This window comes from Lates calcarifer, linkage group LG23 (genome assembly GCF_001640805.2).
Source record: "Lates calcarifer isolate ASB-BC8 linkage group LG23, TLL_Latcal_v3, whole genome shotgun sequence".
Classification (NCBI taxonomy): domain Eukaryota; kingdom Metazoa; phylum Chordata; class Actinopteri; family Centropomidae; genus Lates; species Lates calcarifer.
In genome coordinates this window covers 17,148,073-17,161,912 of record NC_066855.1, presented here as the reverse complement: position 1 = coordinate 17,161,912, position 13,840 = coordinate 17,148,073, and the positions used below count along the sequence as shown (strand labels likewise).

Here is a 13,840-nt window from a genome sequence, read left to right as displayed (position 1 = left end):
ATAGATGATAAGAGGGAAATAAAGAGGGTGAGAGGTCATTAAGTTTAATGGTTGACATGTTTGTTTGTTTTTTGATCATTTGAAATACATTATGTGGTTCTAGCAGATTGTCGACAGAAAGCAATGCAGAATATAATAGACACTGTATATAAAAAAAGCATTGTTTCCCTGGCAATATTTCACCACTAGTTCAACTTAACTCTCTCAACCTACACACACATACAAAGACAAATTGTCTTTGGCATGCATTTTACATGCCAGACATCCTCCCCTAATCCTCTGGGTGTGACATTTCCGATGGCAACATAAATACATCCCTTCAAGTCATTCTTGTACCACAACACTGCAAGGTTACATTCCTGTTTTGCGAAGAATCCGCTGTGGTTAAGTGTGTAACAGCTTGAGGTTCTTGTGTGTGTTTTGCAGCTGAAGTCTTTCCACAATGAGCTGCTCACAGAGCTGGAGAAGAAGGTCGAGCTGGATGCACGCTACCTGAATGTGAGATTTCCCTCCTGATGTACAGTTATATAGAGACAAAGTTCCACCCACTTATTAAGCTAGTCTGTTTATCAAGACTATGTGTGATGTAAAAGGGGTCACTCACAGTGAAAACCCAAATAATTCTCACCCAACCCAACTGAGCTGATAGAGACCAAAACAGAACTAGAGGGAGAGTAGATAGACAGTTGTTTGACATTAATGTTATGATGTGATAAATCCTTCATCAGGCCTCATTTTGTTGTAGAGACATCTGCCCCCTTCTGGCAAAAAAAACAACCAACAATTAATGCAGCTTTAATGAGGATGAAATCATTTTTGTTAGCTGCAAATCCTACGAGTCTCAGCCAAAGAAACACTGTCAAAGCCTTTATTTATTTTAAAATAACAATGTTGAAATGTGACTTTTCAGGACATTGAATGTATACAGAGATCTTATGAGAGACTGCTTTGAGCAACGAACAGATGAGGCTACCCTGCAGCTGGAGTGGAACTTCAATTCTCTAAAATATATTTTATGTGTACTTCTATTATGATTTCACAGTAATGTGTATTCATTATAAATTGAATGTCTCACTCATCTTTCCTACTGTTTAGTATAGATGCAAAACTACATTTCCGGAAAAATTCTGAGTTGATTGACATTTATATAAAGCACCAAACATGCCTATTCAAGGAGATTCTCATGGCATCGTATTCAGTTTCATTATGTAACATCATATCTGACCCACTATATGCTTCACTCTAACACTGCTTTTAACTCTCCTCCATGTCATCCAGGCCTCTTCAGGGAGCGAAGTTATGGGGAATGCAGTATGAACCATGTTCTCATAAAATCATTGGCCAGAGACAAAATGCACACTCTCTGCTTAATTTCCTGTCGGCTTTCATCCAAACCACTGCAGCAAGTTACATAAATTACTTCCCACTCTGCCCTGTGAATTATGACTCATTCTGTGAAAATGAGGAGTTTTGAAAAAAGAAAAAAAAAAATCTAAATAGATGAATTCATTTATGTAGTTTGGAATTAGTCCAACATTTTATCATTCTAGACAGGGCATGTACCAACATGTTTGGAAGGCTCTTTAATAAATGTCAATCTGATCATTAGAGTCAAAAATGATGATATATTCATATATTCATGAACTCAGGTCCTAAATTAGATGAACAGGTTCCTTTTAAGGTGTGCTCGTCACATTTAAAGTACATTTACATTCAGCACACATACATTGTGGTGACATATCAGTATTGTAGTTTATCCTGCCCCTCGCCCAGTGCATGCTGGGAAAGGCTTTATCCCCCTGAATATCCACAGTATACACACAAACAGTAAATGGATCAACGTAAGGATGTAGTCAAAGATTTGGGGACACTGTAAAAAATGTGGGGTTCATAAAAAATCTAACACCACTGGCAAGTTTTTGAATTGTAGAAAATAACTATTTTGGCAGCCATATACTATATAAGACATTAGACTGTCAACTTTGTAAACATAGGGTGACTGTAATACGTTTTGGGGAGCATGCTACCTAATCTGGGATTATTACCACTTGACAAGTTTTGGGGATTTCTTGGCTCAAACGTTTGGAGCACTAAACCAAATTTGACTTTTTTTGGCATCAAATAAATTTTGGTGAGCGCCAATAAATCAACAAACAACAAGTCCTGCCCAGGTTCCCAAAAAGGTTTGACCCATAAAGTAAATGTTGGACTGCTACAGATAGAACTGAACTGAAAGGAGGAGGAGAAATAACCAATACATCACAATAATACAATCCCCATCCTCTGTCAGTTCTCCAGTCATCATGCTGCACCAGTCAGACAGTAAAACAGAAGCTGGTCACTTGTCAGGGGCGGTTTGAAATGAATGTATGTCAGTGTAAGATATCGTCTGTTGATGCTGACACATGCCAGTGCTGCTGTGCCCCTGCTGACTTTGTACTGCCCCCCTCAGGCTGCGCTGAAAAAGTACCAGATGGAACACAAGAGCAAAGGGGAGAGTCTGGAGAAGTGCCAGGCAGAGCTGAAGAAACTGCGCAGAAAAAGCCAGGGCAGCAAACACCCCTCCAAGTATGGAGACAAGGAAATGCAGGTCAGTGTGTGTGTGTGTGTGTGTGTGTGTGTGTGTGTGTGTGTTGCAGTGTCTTCAGATGTGTGCAGGTGGCTGAAGTGTCAGACGTTTTAAATGGTGCAAAATATAGATCCTGGTGCTCCTTTGGTTCAGTGAAGCTTCTTCTATGGATCAGTGAAGAACAAGACAGATGTCTTGGCTCTGTGGCTCATGGAGGATCCTTATGGTCCAGCTGGAGGACCACTGTTTAAAAACACATGACGACATGGCTACAGCAGCCAGTGCCAAGAAAATATGATCCCATTGGCTTCGACCCAGTATGTGCTGCAGACAACCTGCCACTCAGCCTCGAGAGAAAACATTTCTCATAATTCACTTCATCTGTATTTCAGCAAAGGCAGAACTAGTATCCCCAACGTAGACTTTTAGTGAACCCATGCTGTCTCCTCTGTATGAGCCACACACTCTACTCCTGCTAGAGCTGGCTTTCAGATGCTGTTCCCTCCTCCTGATGGGATTTGAGCTTCAGTGCGGCTGGTAATCCGTGACTGCTGCTGGTGCTGATGGGATAGGACGTGCTGAGCTGAATGGGATGGGACCCCCGACTGGGGACACACAGTCTGTGTGCAAGTGTGCGAGGTTCTTCGCAGTGAGAGAAATGGAGATAGTGAAGGTTATGACTCAAACTTCCTGTGTCAAATACGTTTTTACTTTTTACTTTTTTTTTCTTTTTTTTTACCCTCAAGGGCACGTGAGCAGATTCAAACTGTGACTTAAGTCTTTTAGTCTATGGCCTTCATCGAGGTCAATCAGCAACACTTGCAGAGTACATTTAAACAGGAGGAAAATTAAAAAAAAAAAAAAAAAAGACCAATCACAAAGAAATGAAGGCAGTATTCACAAATAAATAATATATAATCATGTGTTTTTAGAACTAGCAAATAGCTGAAATAATCAGGTGAGGGATGTTACTAAATTTGGATCCTACAGTATGTAATATGAAACAAAATAAAATATATTAAACTGTTAAAACAGGTAAAACAAAATAGAGCACTGTAAACGCACTTTATAATAATATACTAAAAAGTTTCACTACCTTTACTTTGTAACTCAAAGTATTTCCATAACTTCCATGGATTACATCTATTTCATTAGTTGCTACAGAATTGCATAATTTTTGTTTATGATATCTAGGGCAGGTGAATGGGTTGAGTGAGGCATTTTTCTCTCATGTTCACTGCGCAGGCAGAGGCGTGAGGAGACGGTGCGAGTCTCTGTGCCCCTGTCTGTAGGTGTTGTGGTGACACATGGTGGGCGGGCCCTCTTACACAACCTGCACAGGAGATGCTGCCGTGATTTCTTGTCCGACCAATCAGAGAGACGGAGCATAAAGAGACTAAGGGAGGGTGAAGAAGAGTTTTGCATTTATTATCCTTTATAATATTATTTTTGTTGGGTGAATGTGTATATAAAGCACACGCAGTCACCTGTAGGTTGTGGTTTATGCTTTATTAAAATCACTTTTTGTCACAACTGGACAAACTGGAAAATCAGATTTTGAGATGCAGTATTCAGTATGTCCACAGCTGCACTGTCTGGCTACTCAGATGTCACAACACAGTAATTCTTCTCGCCTTCAGCAAGTTTGTATATAGGGCGTCAGGACGAATACTGAGGCTATCTGCAGTAGGCTGAATCTATACTCGATGGACCTCTGAAACTGACAAGTGTCGTGATATTTCTGCCTAGTCAGCACGTAAGGCTTCAAATGTGACGCAAATAATTAAACTCACATTATGGGACCTCATCCACTGACAGCCTGCCTGCACTGTGTTGTACACAGCGAAAAAACGCATTCACCTGCAGGTCCGCTGTGGCTTTTGACCCGGCATCGCGTGGGGACACTACATATTCGATTTCTCTGCTTTATAAATGCAGTAATGCAGTTTTACAGATGTGACTGAGGTAATTATTGTGTCACACTGGCTATTGCTGTACGAAGGGGTGAGCAATGGCCAACAGGTCATTTTGTCCCTATTTTCCAAGAAAAATAAAATCGCCTGATATTGTGCCTCTGGATACACATGTGCCAGCTAATGTACTTATGACTATAGAGCCTGATCAGAACCCGGCTGATCAGTTATGAGTAAAAAATCTATTAAAACATGTTTAGTTAGTCTGACAATATAATATCAATAAAACAAAAAATAAAGTGCAATAGGACATAATCAAAATCTGAGACATTTTGTATGTCCACTGACGTATAGAAAATTAAACAGTTGTAAAAACTATACACACTGTAGGAAACTGTGACATAGCTAAACTGATACTGCAGCAGACACTGTATAGTTTTAACTCATCATTCCAGTGCAGAGAAAACATAATGTCAGAGGTTAATGGCTAATTGTACAACACTTCCAGAGGCTGGAGCAGTGGCCCCACGCTGCTCTGCAGGAGCAGCAGGGGAGGTAATTATTGTGTAATTGTTAGTGTTGCTGCAATGGATGGCTGGTGGAGCGTGAAAGGGGTGGCCGGGCCAGTCGTTACAGAAATCGATACGCAGAGCTATGAGGAACAACAGCTCAGGACTGCTCAGCCCCAAAAGTCCTGCAGCTCCTGTGGGCTGTAATGGCCTATTGGTTATGAAAGATTCACTCTCAGCTGGGAGGCCAGACATTTCCTCCACTGCCTGTTGTTTCATCTCATCTCCACTGTCCAAATTCCAACACTTGGCTAATTTGAGTTTCATAAGAGTGTATGCATGTGTGTGATTGTGCAGGTTTCGCAAAAGCAAGCACTCTGAGAACTGTCTAGCCTGCACCTTGGTGTGTTCCAGTGTGTGTCCTGGACCTCCTGAGTAGCATGTGTATGTACTGAGGGAGACTGTATTTAGGAGGCCAGATTCCTACTGTGCATCATATGGGTCCTGAGGAGAATCAGGTCTTGGCAGGAACACAGTGGCGGCCTGCACAGTGCAACAGACTTGCCTCTTTGAATGCACAATATGGAATATGTATGTGCCTGGGTTCTTATGGCAGACGGTATGTTTGTGCAAATCCATAAGGCTTGCCTTTGTGGATGTGCGTTGGCTCGCTTGCTTCAACATAATGAGGCTGTGTACTACACCAAAGCACTCCCCTCCCTCTTTTCATGCATCCTCCATTGTCCAACTTTTAATTAAGTGATGCTGCAGTTCACTAGAGCCTTTCGAAAGCTGCAAGAGAAAAAACAACACATATTAAAGTAATCTGCGTTTGCTCCTCCTGCTCATGATTGATGTTAACATTAAAACAATAGGCGATGGAAAGTCATCCGTTTACAACAGCGACCCTCAGGGACCGTAAAACACTGAGCTGCTGTCTGAGTACAATGTACAGTCTGATAAATCCTCTGGTGTGTTTCTTACTGAAGCATGATTGGTGGAAAAAGGGTTTGTGGCTTTAGATGATGCCAATGTAAAAGAAACTGATAACCCCCCCCCCAAGAGGTCACTAAGTCGATCTGAGGGTTCCCAGGATGATAATGAGTAGAAAAAAATGTCATCAGCTACGCAAACTACATTATTTTTTTCCTCTCAGAAGAAGAGAATAACTATTTTAATTGAACTGCTCATAGCTCATGCAACCTGTAGATTGCTGTTCTCTAAAATCAATTCTTTTGGATTTGGAGATTAATAGATATAGAAAGTTAGCTCAGATAGATCAGTTATCAGTTAAAAAGGTGAAGTGGTAGAAGAGGAGACGTTTCATTAGGATTCATAGAATTAGAGGAGACGTTGCCAAAAGCACTAACTCTCCTCTTGTAATGGCAGAAGACCCTTAGATCTCTTTCTGTCTCTGTACCTGCCTCTCACCTTCCCTTTTATGAAGAAAAGCTTCTGTTTCTCCATGAGTGTTTCAGTGTGACACAATAAACACTTAATTGCATCCTTTTGTGGTTCCCAACACTTGAGCACATAGTAGTAACACCAATCAAACACATAATTATCATCCCATCATGAGAAGAAAGCCATGACAGATGCAGATAAAGTGAGAATTTCCTGCCTTGTGTGAAACGTACGTGAACGACACGTGAAAACGCCCGCCTGCTCGTTTTTTCTGGGTTTTTTGACACATTTTTAATGGGATGGGATCAGAGGAGATGGTAGCGCGTCGTGAGATTGAGTTGTGTATGTTTGTGTGTCAGAGGGAATGTTGGGGAGGGCTGGATGAGGGAAAGGTGAGTTATAAGGGAAAACAAAGTGCGATGAGGATCTGCTGGAGAAGAGAAATGAGCTGCGCTGAAATTTTACTTTGATAGTACATGTTTCATTTGGCTCTTAGAGTCCACTCTTATTTTAATGCTCTTATTATCAACATTCCAAGAAAGATCCCACTAAAAACCTGTCAAGATAAAGAAAATCAACAACCTATGCCCACTCAAAAGCCATGAGCTACAAATCAAGGCAACTGTTAAATCATTTTCAGAAGACAATGACACAACCATCAGCCCAGGATTTTAGACTGATTGAAGTTAACTGCTCTTTTTTTTTCGCAAAAATAAGTCTAAAGGCTAAAATCTTTGTTTGTTTTATCTATCTATACATCCAGGTCTAGAAGGTCTAGAAGTTAGTTTGTTCATAGCAGTTGTTTCCATATGAACGCTGATAACCAAAGCTCCGCCTCATCAACAGAATTAAAATATCTGGTTTGATTTCAATGAAATATAAACTTTCTGTCCATATAGATTTCTCACTGCAGCTGAGACATCACAAGAAGATGCTTACTGTACACAGAAAGTATGACTGGCATCAGGCCAGAAACACCAAAATCAATTTCATCCTGAGATCCATTTTTTTAAGGGAGCTTTGGAGCCGCTAATACAATTGTCTGTTATTACTTTCACCCTTTTTGGCGGTTTCTGTTTTCCTTCATCTCAGTGGTTTGTCAGTTTCAGATACTGAGCTGAATTCATTTGAGCAGTACAGGTATTCTTTTACCTCTGCACAAAGCCCACATGAAAGAATTTGCATACCATCACGCAGGGTCTAATCTCCCTCTGCTGAGGTTGGTTACATTTGAAGACAACTTCTTAAAAAACGATAGGATTTTTCACCAAGTATATATATTACTGCTTTAGTGAGTGTTCAACCCTCGCTGACGATTTCCATACTCAGCAGCAGGCCCTGCAGCCAGAGTGCCCAATGGTTCGGACCATCTTTAATGTGAAGTAAGTCAATAAATATCGGACACACAAGCACACACTCTCCCTCCCAGAACACGTCCTAAATGCTGATTGTGCTCGCTGTCAGCAGAAACCTGGAGCAGCTTTTGGCCCGATTTTTATTTTGTGTAAAGAAGGAGCTTTAGGCGAAGAGCGGCTGATTGGCAGTGGCATGAAAGGCCAGTTGGAATCTAATTAGGGCTCCATATCTGAGAGCGATCTCAACATGCATACACTGCACACCACAGGTCTGATGTATTGAAGCTACCTGAATAAAGGAAAAGGGACTGAACTGTGGTTGATAAATGTGCTTTAATGTATATAAAAGTAGTGGAGTCCTCCAGGGACCTGTTATAAAATTGTGCTGTGCCAAGCCTATAGCACTGAAAAGATTTCATGGCCTATATACTTAATGATTTCCTCGCACATACACATACGGTGTCAGTACTAAGGACTAAAATTAAAAAGGCCTCATGTCAGGATGTTACAGTTTAGATACTGAATAATAGATACGGCCAGAGGATTTGTTTGGGGTCAAGTAGACACACACAACAAGAGCACACAGCAGACTGTACTTGCTTTGTGGTAATTTGTAATACATTCAAATGTATTCAGGGTTATGCACCATGAATACCAATCAACTGACATTATAAAAGTTTTAAAACTAGGTTCTGGGCTTCTGGGGCCACTAGGGGGGTCTGGAGTCCTTTGCCTAGTCAGGCATACTATAGTTTAGATTGTGGAAACAATTAATTGTTCACAGGAAATTGACTTATCATTAAAGTCATTTATCCTGAAAGAATGCTAAATAAATTCTGTTTTCATCTCCTCAAATGTACAAATGAGCTGCTTCTGTTTTTTTTTTTTTTTTTTTTTTTTGTTTTATCATCATAAACTGAATATCTTTGGGTTTTGGACTGTTGGTTGAACAAAAAATATATTAAGTTGCCACCTTGCACTTTCTTAGAATTTCTTGAATTTTAGAGTCAAAACATTTTTAAAAAACATTTCACAGATGGATCAGCCCTGACAGTAATTATTAGTTGCAGCATTAGAAGTGTGCTTCACCTGAAAACTTACATTAGATATACCAATATTACAAGGGGAAACATTACATCATGATTCTCCTGATGTAACATATATATATATATATATATATTTTTTTTTTTTTTTTTCTTTGCTTCTGCCCATTAACCTTACATTCTGTGAACAGATACTGTATCTGGCTGATTTCAAGTGAGGACAGTTTTGCTTGGGGTAAAAGAGACAGGTTTGGCAGCTTTTTCTTTCTAGTTGTACCCCTACATGGTGTTTTGTTTCCTTGTCATAGCTCACGGGGCGTTCCAGAAAGGTTGTATAATCATGAGGAATTTAGCAGACTGGTATTCTAAACAAAACAAACGTGAACTCCAGAGTAAACCACCTATTGATTTCCTTCTTGCGACTCTTTTCTGTTTATTTTACTGTGTGTCATATCTGTGAACTGTACTAATGACCACGCAGTCTGAATCCTCTGACAGTTTTCCCCCTCCCTCATCTCACTGCCTGTCACTCACTCTGATGATTGACAGCTCCTCCGTGGTTGCCCTGACCTCAGCATGCTGGTCTGAATCTGATCAACACAGTCGTTTTGTGGTGTGTGTGTGTGTGTGTGTGTTTTTGTAGGCTACCTGAAAATGTTTCCACCTCCACAGTTTGTGTGATTCATTAATGGCCTTCATCTTCCGCTGTTGCTGCCACTTTGGCTTGTCACCATTTGAATATTTCGCTGTGGGTGGTCAGTGCATGTTCAGCCCTTGTGCGCCCACATGAAAGACCTTGTTCAGTTCTCAGAGATTGTTCTTTTCTTGCTAAATGACCATATTCAGGCAGATGATTTCCTTTAACTTCTCTTCCGGTTGCATTTTGATTTGATGCTCCTACTTGAAAAGGATTTCAGGTGACACTGGTGGTGACACTGTGGCTCCTCCATGTGGCTCAACAGTATATCAACAGTTTCCCACCCGTGAATCGTTAGTTCAGAGACTTTAAGAACTGAGAGCGAAGGGAAAGCATAATGTGATAATGATGAAATACAGCACTCTAATATAAATTATACATATTCTTTTTTTATTACCTCTTATAAAACTTATTTCAGTCTAAAGAAAGCTTACCTCTCCCCATTAACACCACACAGGGGCCAATTAACAGAGCTTTTGCTAATGAAAGCATCAAATAGAAAAGGCTGTCATAACAGAAAACAACTGTGTCATTCAATCATTTATTTTGCTCATTTAGATTTTCAGATAATCACATTTTTCTGGCTCTTATTTCAGTTTCCCTGAGTGAAGTGTGTCACAGTAAAATAATACAGTCATTATTTGGAAATCCGGACTCAGCCCCCCCCAAATACTAATGAGGCTCCATATTTTTTTACCTCATCTCTCTGTAATCAGTCTGTGTAGAAGGGCAAAGGGATGAGATTAATTGCTGGGCGTCTCCTGCAGTTGTCTTGTCTTGCCTGTCAATTCTGGGCTATTAGGCTCATTACAGAGACGCAACTAACAGTTACAGAGACAGTTGATCACTGGAAGGGTGTTGTCTCCCTGACAACCACTAAACCTCTCACTTTGCCTGAGGAGGCTAAAGACAGCGAGAGTGTAACAGAGACTGACAGACCGGGGGGGGGGGGGGTGAAGCGGGGGAGCAGTTAGAAAAAGTAAAGTTTGTGTAAAGTCTTTTCTCCAGACATGAAGAAACACAGAACCAGAGAATGGTCCTTATCACAAACCTCTTTTCATCTTATTATACACTGATTTCCTGGTCTAGTGCAAATCAAATGTGAGTAAATGTACATTGATGCCCAGTGAGGGATAATCATCAAGCTAATAATCACCAATAGAAACAGATCAATAATACAACAGCCTCATAAATGCAACATTTCTGTCTTTATTATAATACTAGTTCTTCTGCAGCTATTGTGCTGATTATCTATGAATTTCCCATGAATATTAACGTCAGATTAAAGTGTGTAAAGTGAGATTAGCTTGATTTAAAAACATATGAGCAGCCACACTGGGCTCTTTTATTGTCTTTGTTGTTGCCCATGACAAACCCTCTCTTTATCTGAAGGACAAACCATACTACATCACTGTATTTTCCATGACATCTATTATTAATGCATCCAAGTGTTACATTTCCAAAAAAACAAGTGAAACCAGCTCTGCTGGATTGTTACAAGTGAATAATATCAAGTTCGCTACAGAGGAATGAAAGTCTTACCCTGACTGTGTTAATGCTGCTCTCTGCGTGGTAAATTATAGAAAGGTAAATTATATTCCATTTTAAAAGAGTGATATTTCTGTGCCCCCACATCTACATCCACAGATGATGTTTTAATGAAATCCCTCAGCCTGTGCATCATCATGTTTACATTTTAATTAGCAGACTATATGAAGTTTTATGTCCATGCTTAGTGACCATGTTTCTCTTCTGCTATGCTTTTTAGGTCCCTCTATCATGGGATCTGAGCCCCGGTGCAGTTTCGACTCTAAAGGCTGCCTTTTTTTTTTTTTTTTTTTTTTTCAGCGTTGCATTGCTTCCAAATGTCTTTAAAAACAAGAAGAAAAACCAAATGACAACAAGTGAAACTGATCCATATTTTCAGTCATCCTTTGTTAAAAACAAACAGTTCTGATGTTTCATCTATGTTTAAAACAGTTGTTATGTTAGTGAAAACTTCCAAGTGGTACTTAAATACATAGCATTTTTTATGTTAATCTAAGTATGCTGTTGAGGCAGAAATATTTACTAATGAATGCATTAAATAGCCTAATTAATTACCTAATTGGCTTAATGTGCGATTGTGATTATAGCACAGCATTAGGCAACTTAAGTCTCTAATTTAAAAATCATCATTTTGTCACCACCAGTTTTTTTTGCATCTAGACTTAAGCTATCGACAGAAGTGGTGTTAGTTAGACCAGCCAGTCACACATGACAGTGCGTAGGCTGCTGACCTTCTCTGCAAACAACCCAGATCATTAACACTTTACTGGAGCTCAGTGCTGTCTGGCACTTGGAGAATGCTGTTTGAAATTATTCAACACCATGGGAATCTTCAGATGCTTTCAGTTATATAAATGAACCTGAGGATAAAGTTGGGTTCATTACATTCTACTTTTGCCGTTGTGGACGTCAAGGTGACGCTATATATGGATGAGTGGCTCCACTTGTGTGGAGAAGAGGAGATATCCTGTACCCTGATACAAGCACTAAGAGGACTAAGTGGGTTGAGTTGATGAAGGAATGGAGTTTGAATGGGTTTAAAAGCCTGATACAGTGTGAATGAGTTCAAATCAGAAAGGCAGGTACTTCAGTTCAGCTAAACTACAGGAAATGCAGAGCACCAGTCACCATAATCACATAGCAGACGCATGCATGGTCAGACAGTCTGAGTGGCTTGACTTCTCTTTCTCTAATTCATGGTTTTCAGGTCTGTTGTACTGTGACATTTTCTAAATGCACAGCAATTTTTATTCTCTGCTTTTATATGTCAAGATTGTGATGTATGATGCCTGGTTCACAGTCCATTCTTAAATTCCATCAATCTGCGGTCCATTATCTGCTGAAAGTTTCTGTTGTTAAAGGGCTGATTCACAAAGTTAACACAATGAAATTTTCCATATGTGCTCGCAGGTCCCTAGATTATCGAGGGTAATCAGGACATAATGTCTGGGAAGAGATGTTGCTGTTGACTGTCTTAAATGTAATTTTTAACACGTTGAGAGTCACAAACTGAACTCAGTTCAGATTAGATTGCTTTGACGTCATTTTGTCATTTTGTCTGTAGATGTTGCCCTTTTAACTCCAGTTTGTGGCATCGTCTCCATACTCTCAAAACCTTGTAACTTTAATTATATCAGAACAGTGAGGTAATGTCCTAATAAGGACATACCGTCATATTTTCTTTTCTTTTTTTTTCTTTTTTTTCATCCTCTCCCCAGTATGTGGAGGCCATCAGCAACAAGCAGAGCGAGCTGGACAACTATATCGCTGAGGGCTACAAGAACGCTCTGTCCGAGGAGAGGAGGAGGTACTGCTTCCTGGTGGACCGTCAGTGTGCCGTGGCCAAGAACAGCAGTGCCTACCACAACAAGGTGAGAAGGAGCCACTAACCTTTCTCCTCCTAATCGTCTGCTAGTAATCAGATATGTCACAGCAAGATAATATCTAAACTTCAGTGATACCTGGGAAAGTGTGTGACAGAAAGTGTGTGATATATATATATATATATATAAGGGCTAACCTGTAAAATTCCTATCTGTATGTCACACACTTTCCCAGGTATCACTGAAGTATATATATATATATATATATATATATATATATATATATATATATATATATAGTATCTATTATATAATTTGTTATCTATGTTATATATAGATATATGTGTGTTATATATGTTCAATGAAACATGTTGAAAATAAATGTTCCTTTACCATTATATGTGTTTAGATGGGCAAGGAACCATGTTAGATAACTTCATTGAGCTTGATTTTTTTTCATGAAAATTGAATATTTTCAAAAAAGTAAAAAAGTCTTCTTGTGCCCTGCTATGACACTCTAGGGTGGAAATTCTGAATTTCCAAGTATTTCAATGAGTGCCCGATAAAGGGTTAAGTAATGCAACAGTTGCATAAGAAGGCCTTTGTTTACATCTTTCTTTCCCAGACGCTGTGACCCTCTACGTTTATTCACCCACTTCATTCAAGCAATGACCTCATGTGCTCTGCTTTTATCTCTATGCTATTATCCTCGCATGCCTCAGTGCAGGGGAGCATTATACCATCCAACAAATTGATAAGAAAAGTGAGTCTCTCCTACCTCTCACTCACCTCACACTGGGGGGAGACGTGAGGGAAAAACTGAGAGAGGATGGAGAGGTGGGTGGTGGTGGGTGGGTGTGGGGGGGGCGGAGGAGCAGGAGCGAGAATGACCTACTTCTGCGAGAACACTTGGTTCAGACTCACAGTGCGGGGGTGTGAAAGTGTCTGAATGAGTGACTGACAGACAGGAGAAGGAAGC

The 13,840-nt window shown here is 40.0% G+C and overlaps 1 protein-coding gene across 6 annotated transcripts in view; it reads left to right on the top strand.

Annotated features, from left to right (window-relative positions):
• baiap2b (BAR/IMD domain containing adaptor protein 2b) overlaps positions 1–13,840 on the top strand; it is a 65,574-nt gene that overhangs the window by 37,500 nt on the left and 14,234 nt on the right. For all 6 annotated transcript variants that reach the window (XR_007809169.1, XM_018666625.2, XM_018666618.2 and 3 more), the window contains 3 exons: positions 427–498; positions 2,453–2,590; positions 12,757–12,909. Coding sequence is in view for 5 of the 6 variants with exons in the window: in XM_018666625.2 (XP_018522141.1) it covers positions 427–498; positions 2,453–2,590; positions 12,757–12,909 (363 nt within the window). In the remaining variant the exon portion in view is untranslated. The remainder of the gene's footprint in view (positions 1–426; positions 499–2,452; positions 2,591–12,756; positions 12,910–13,840) is intronic.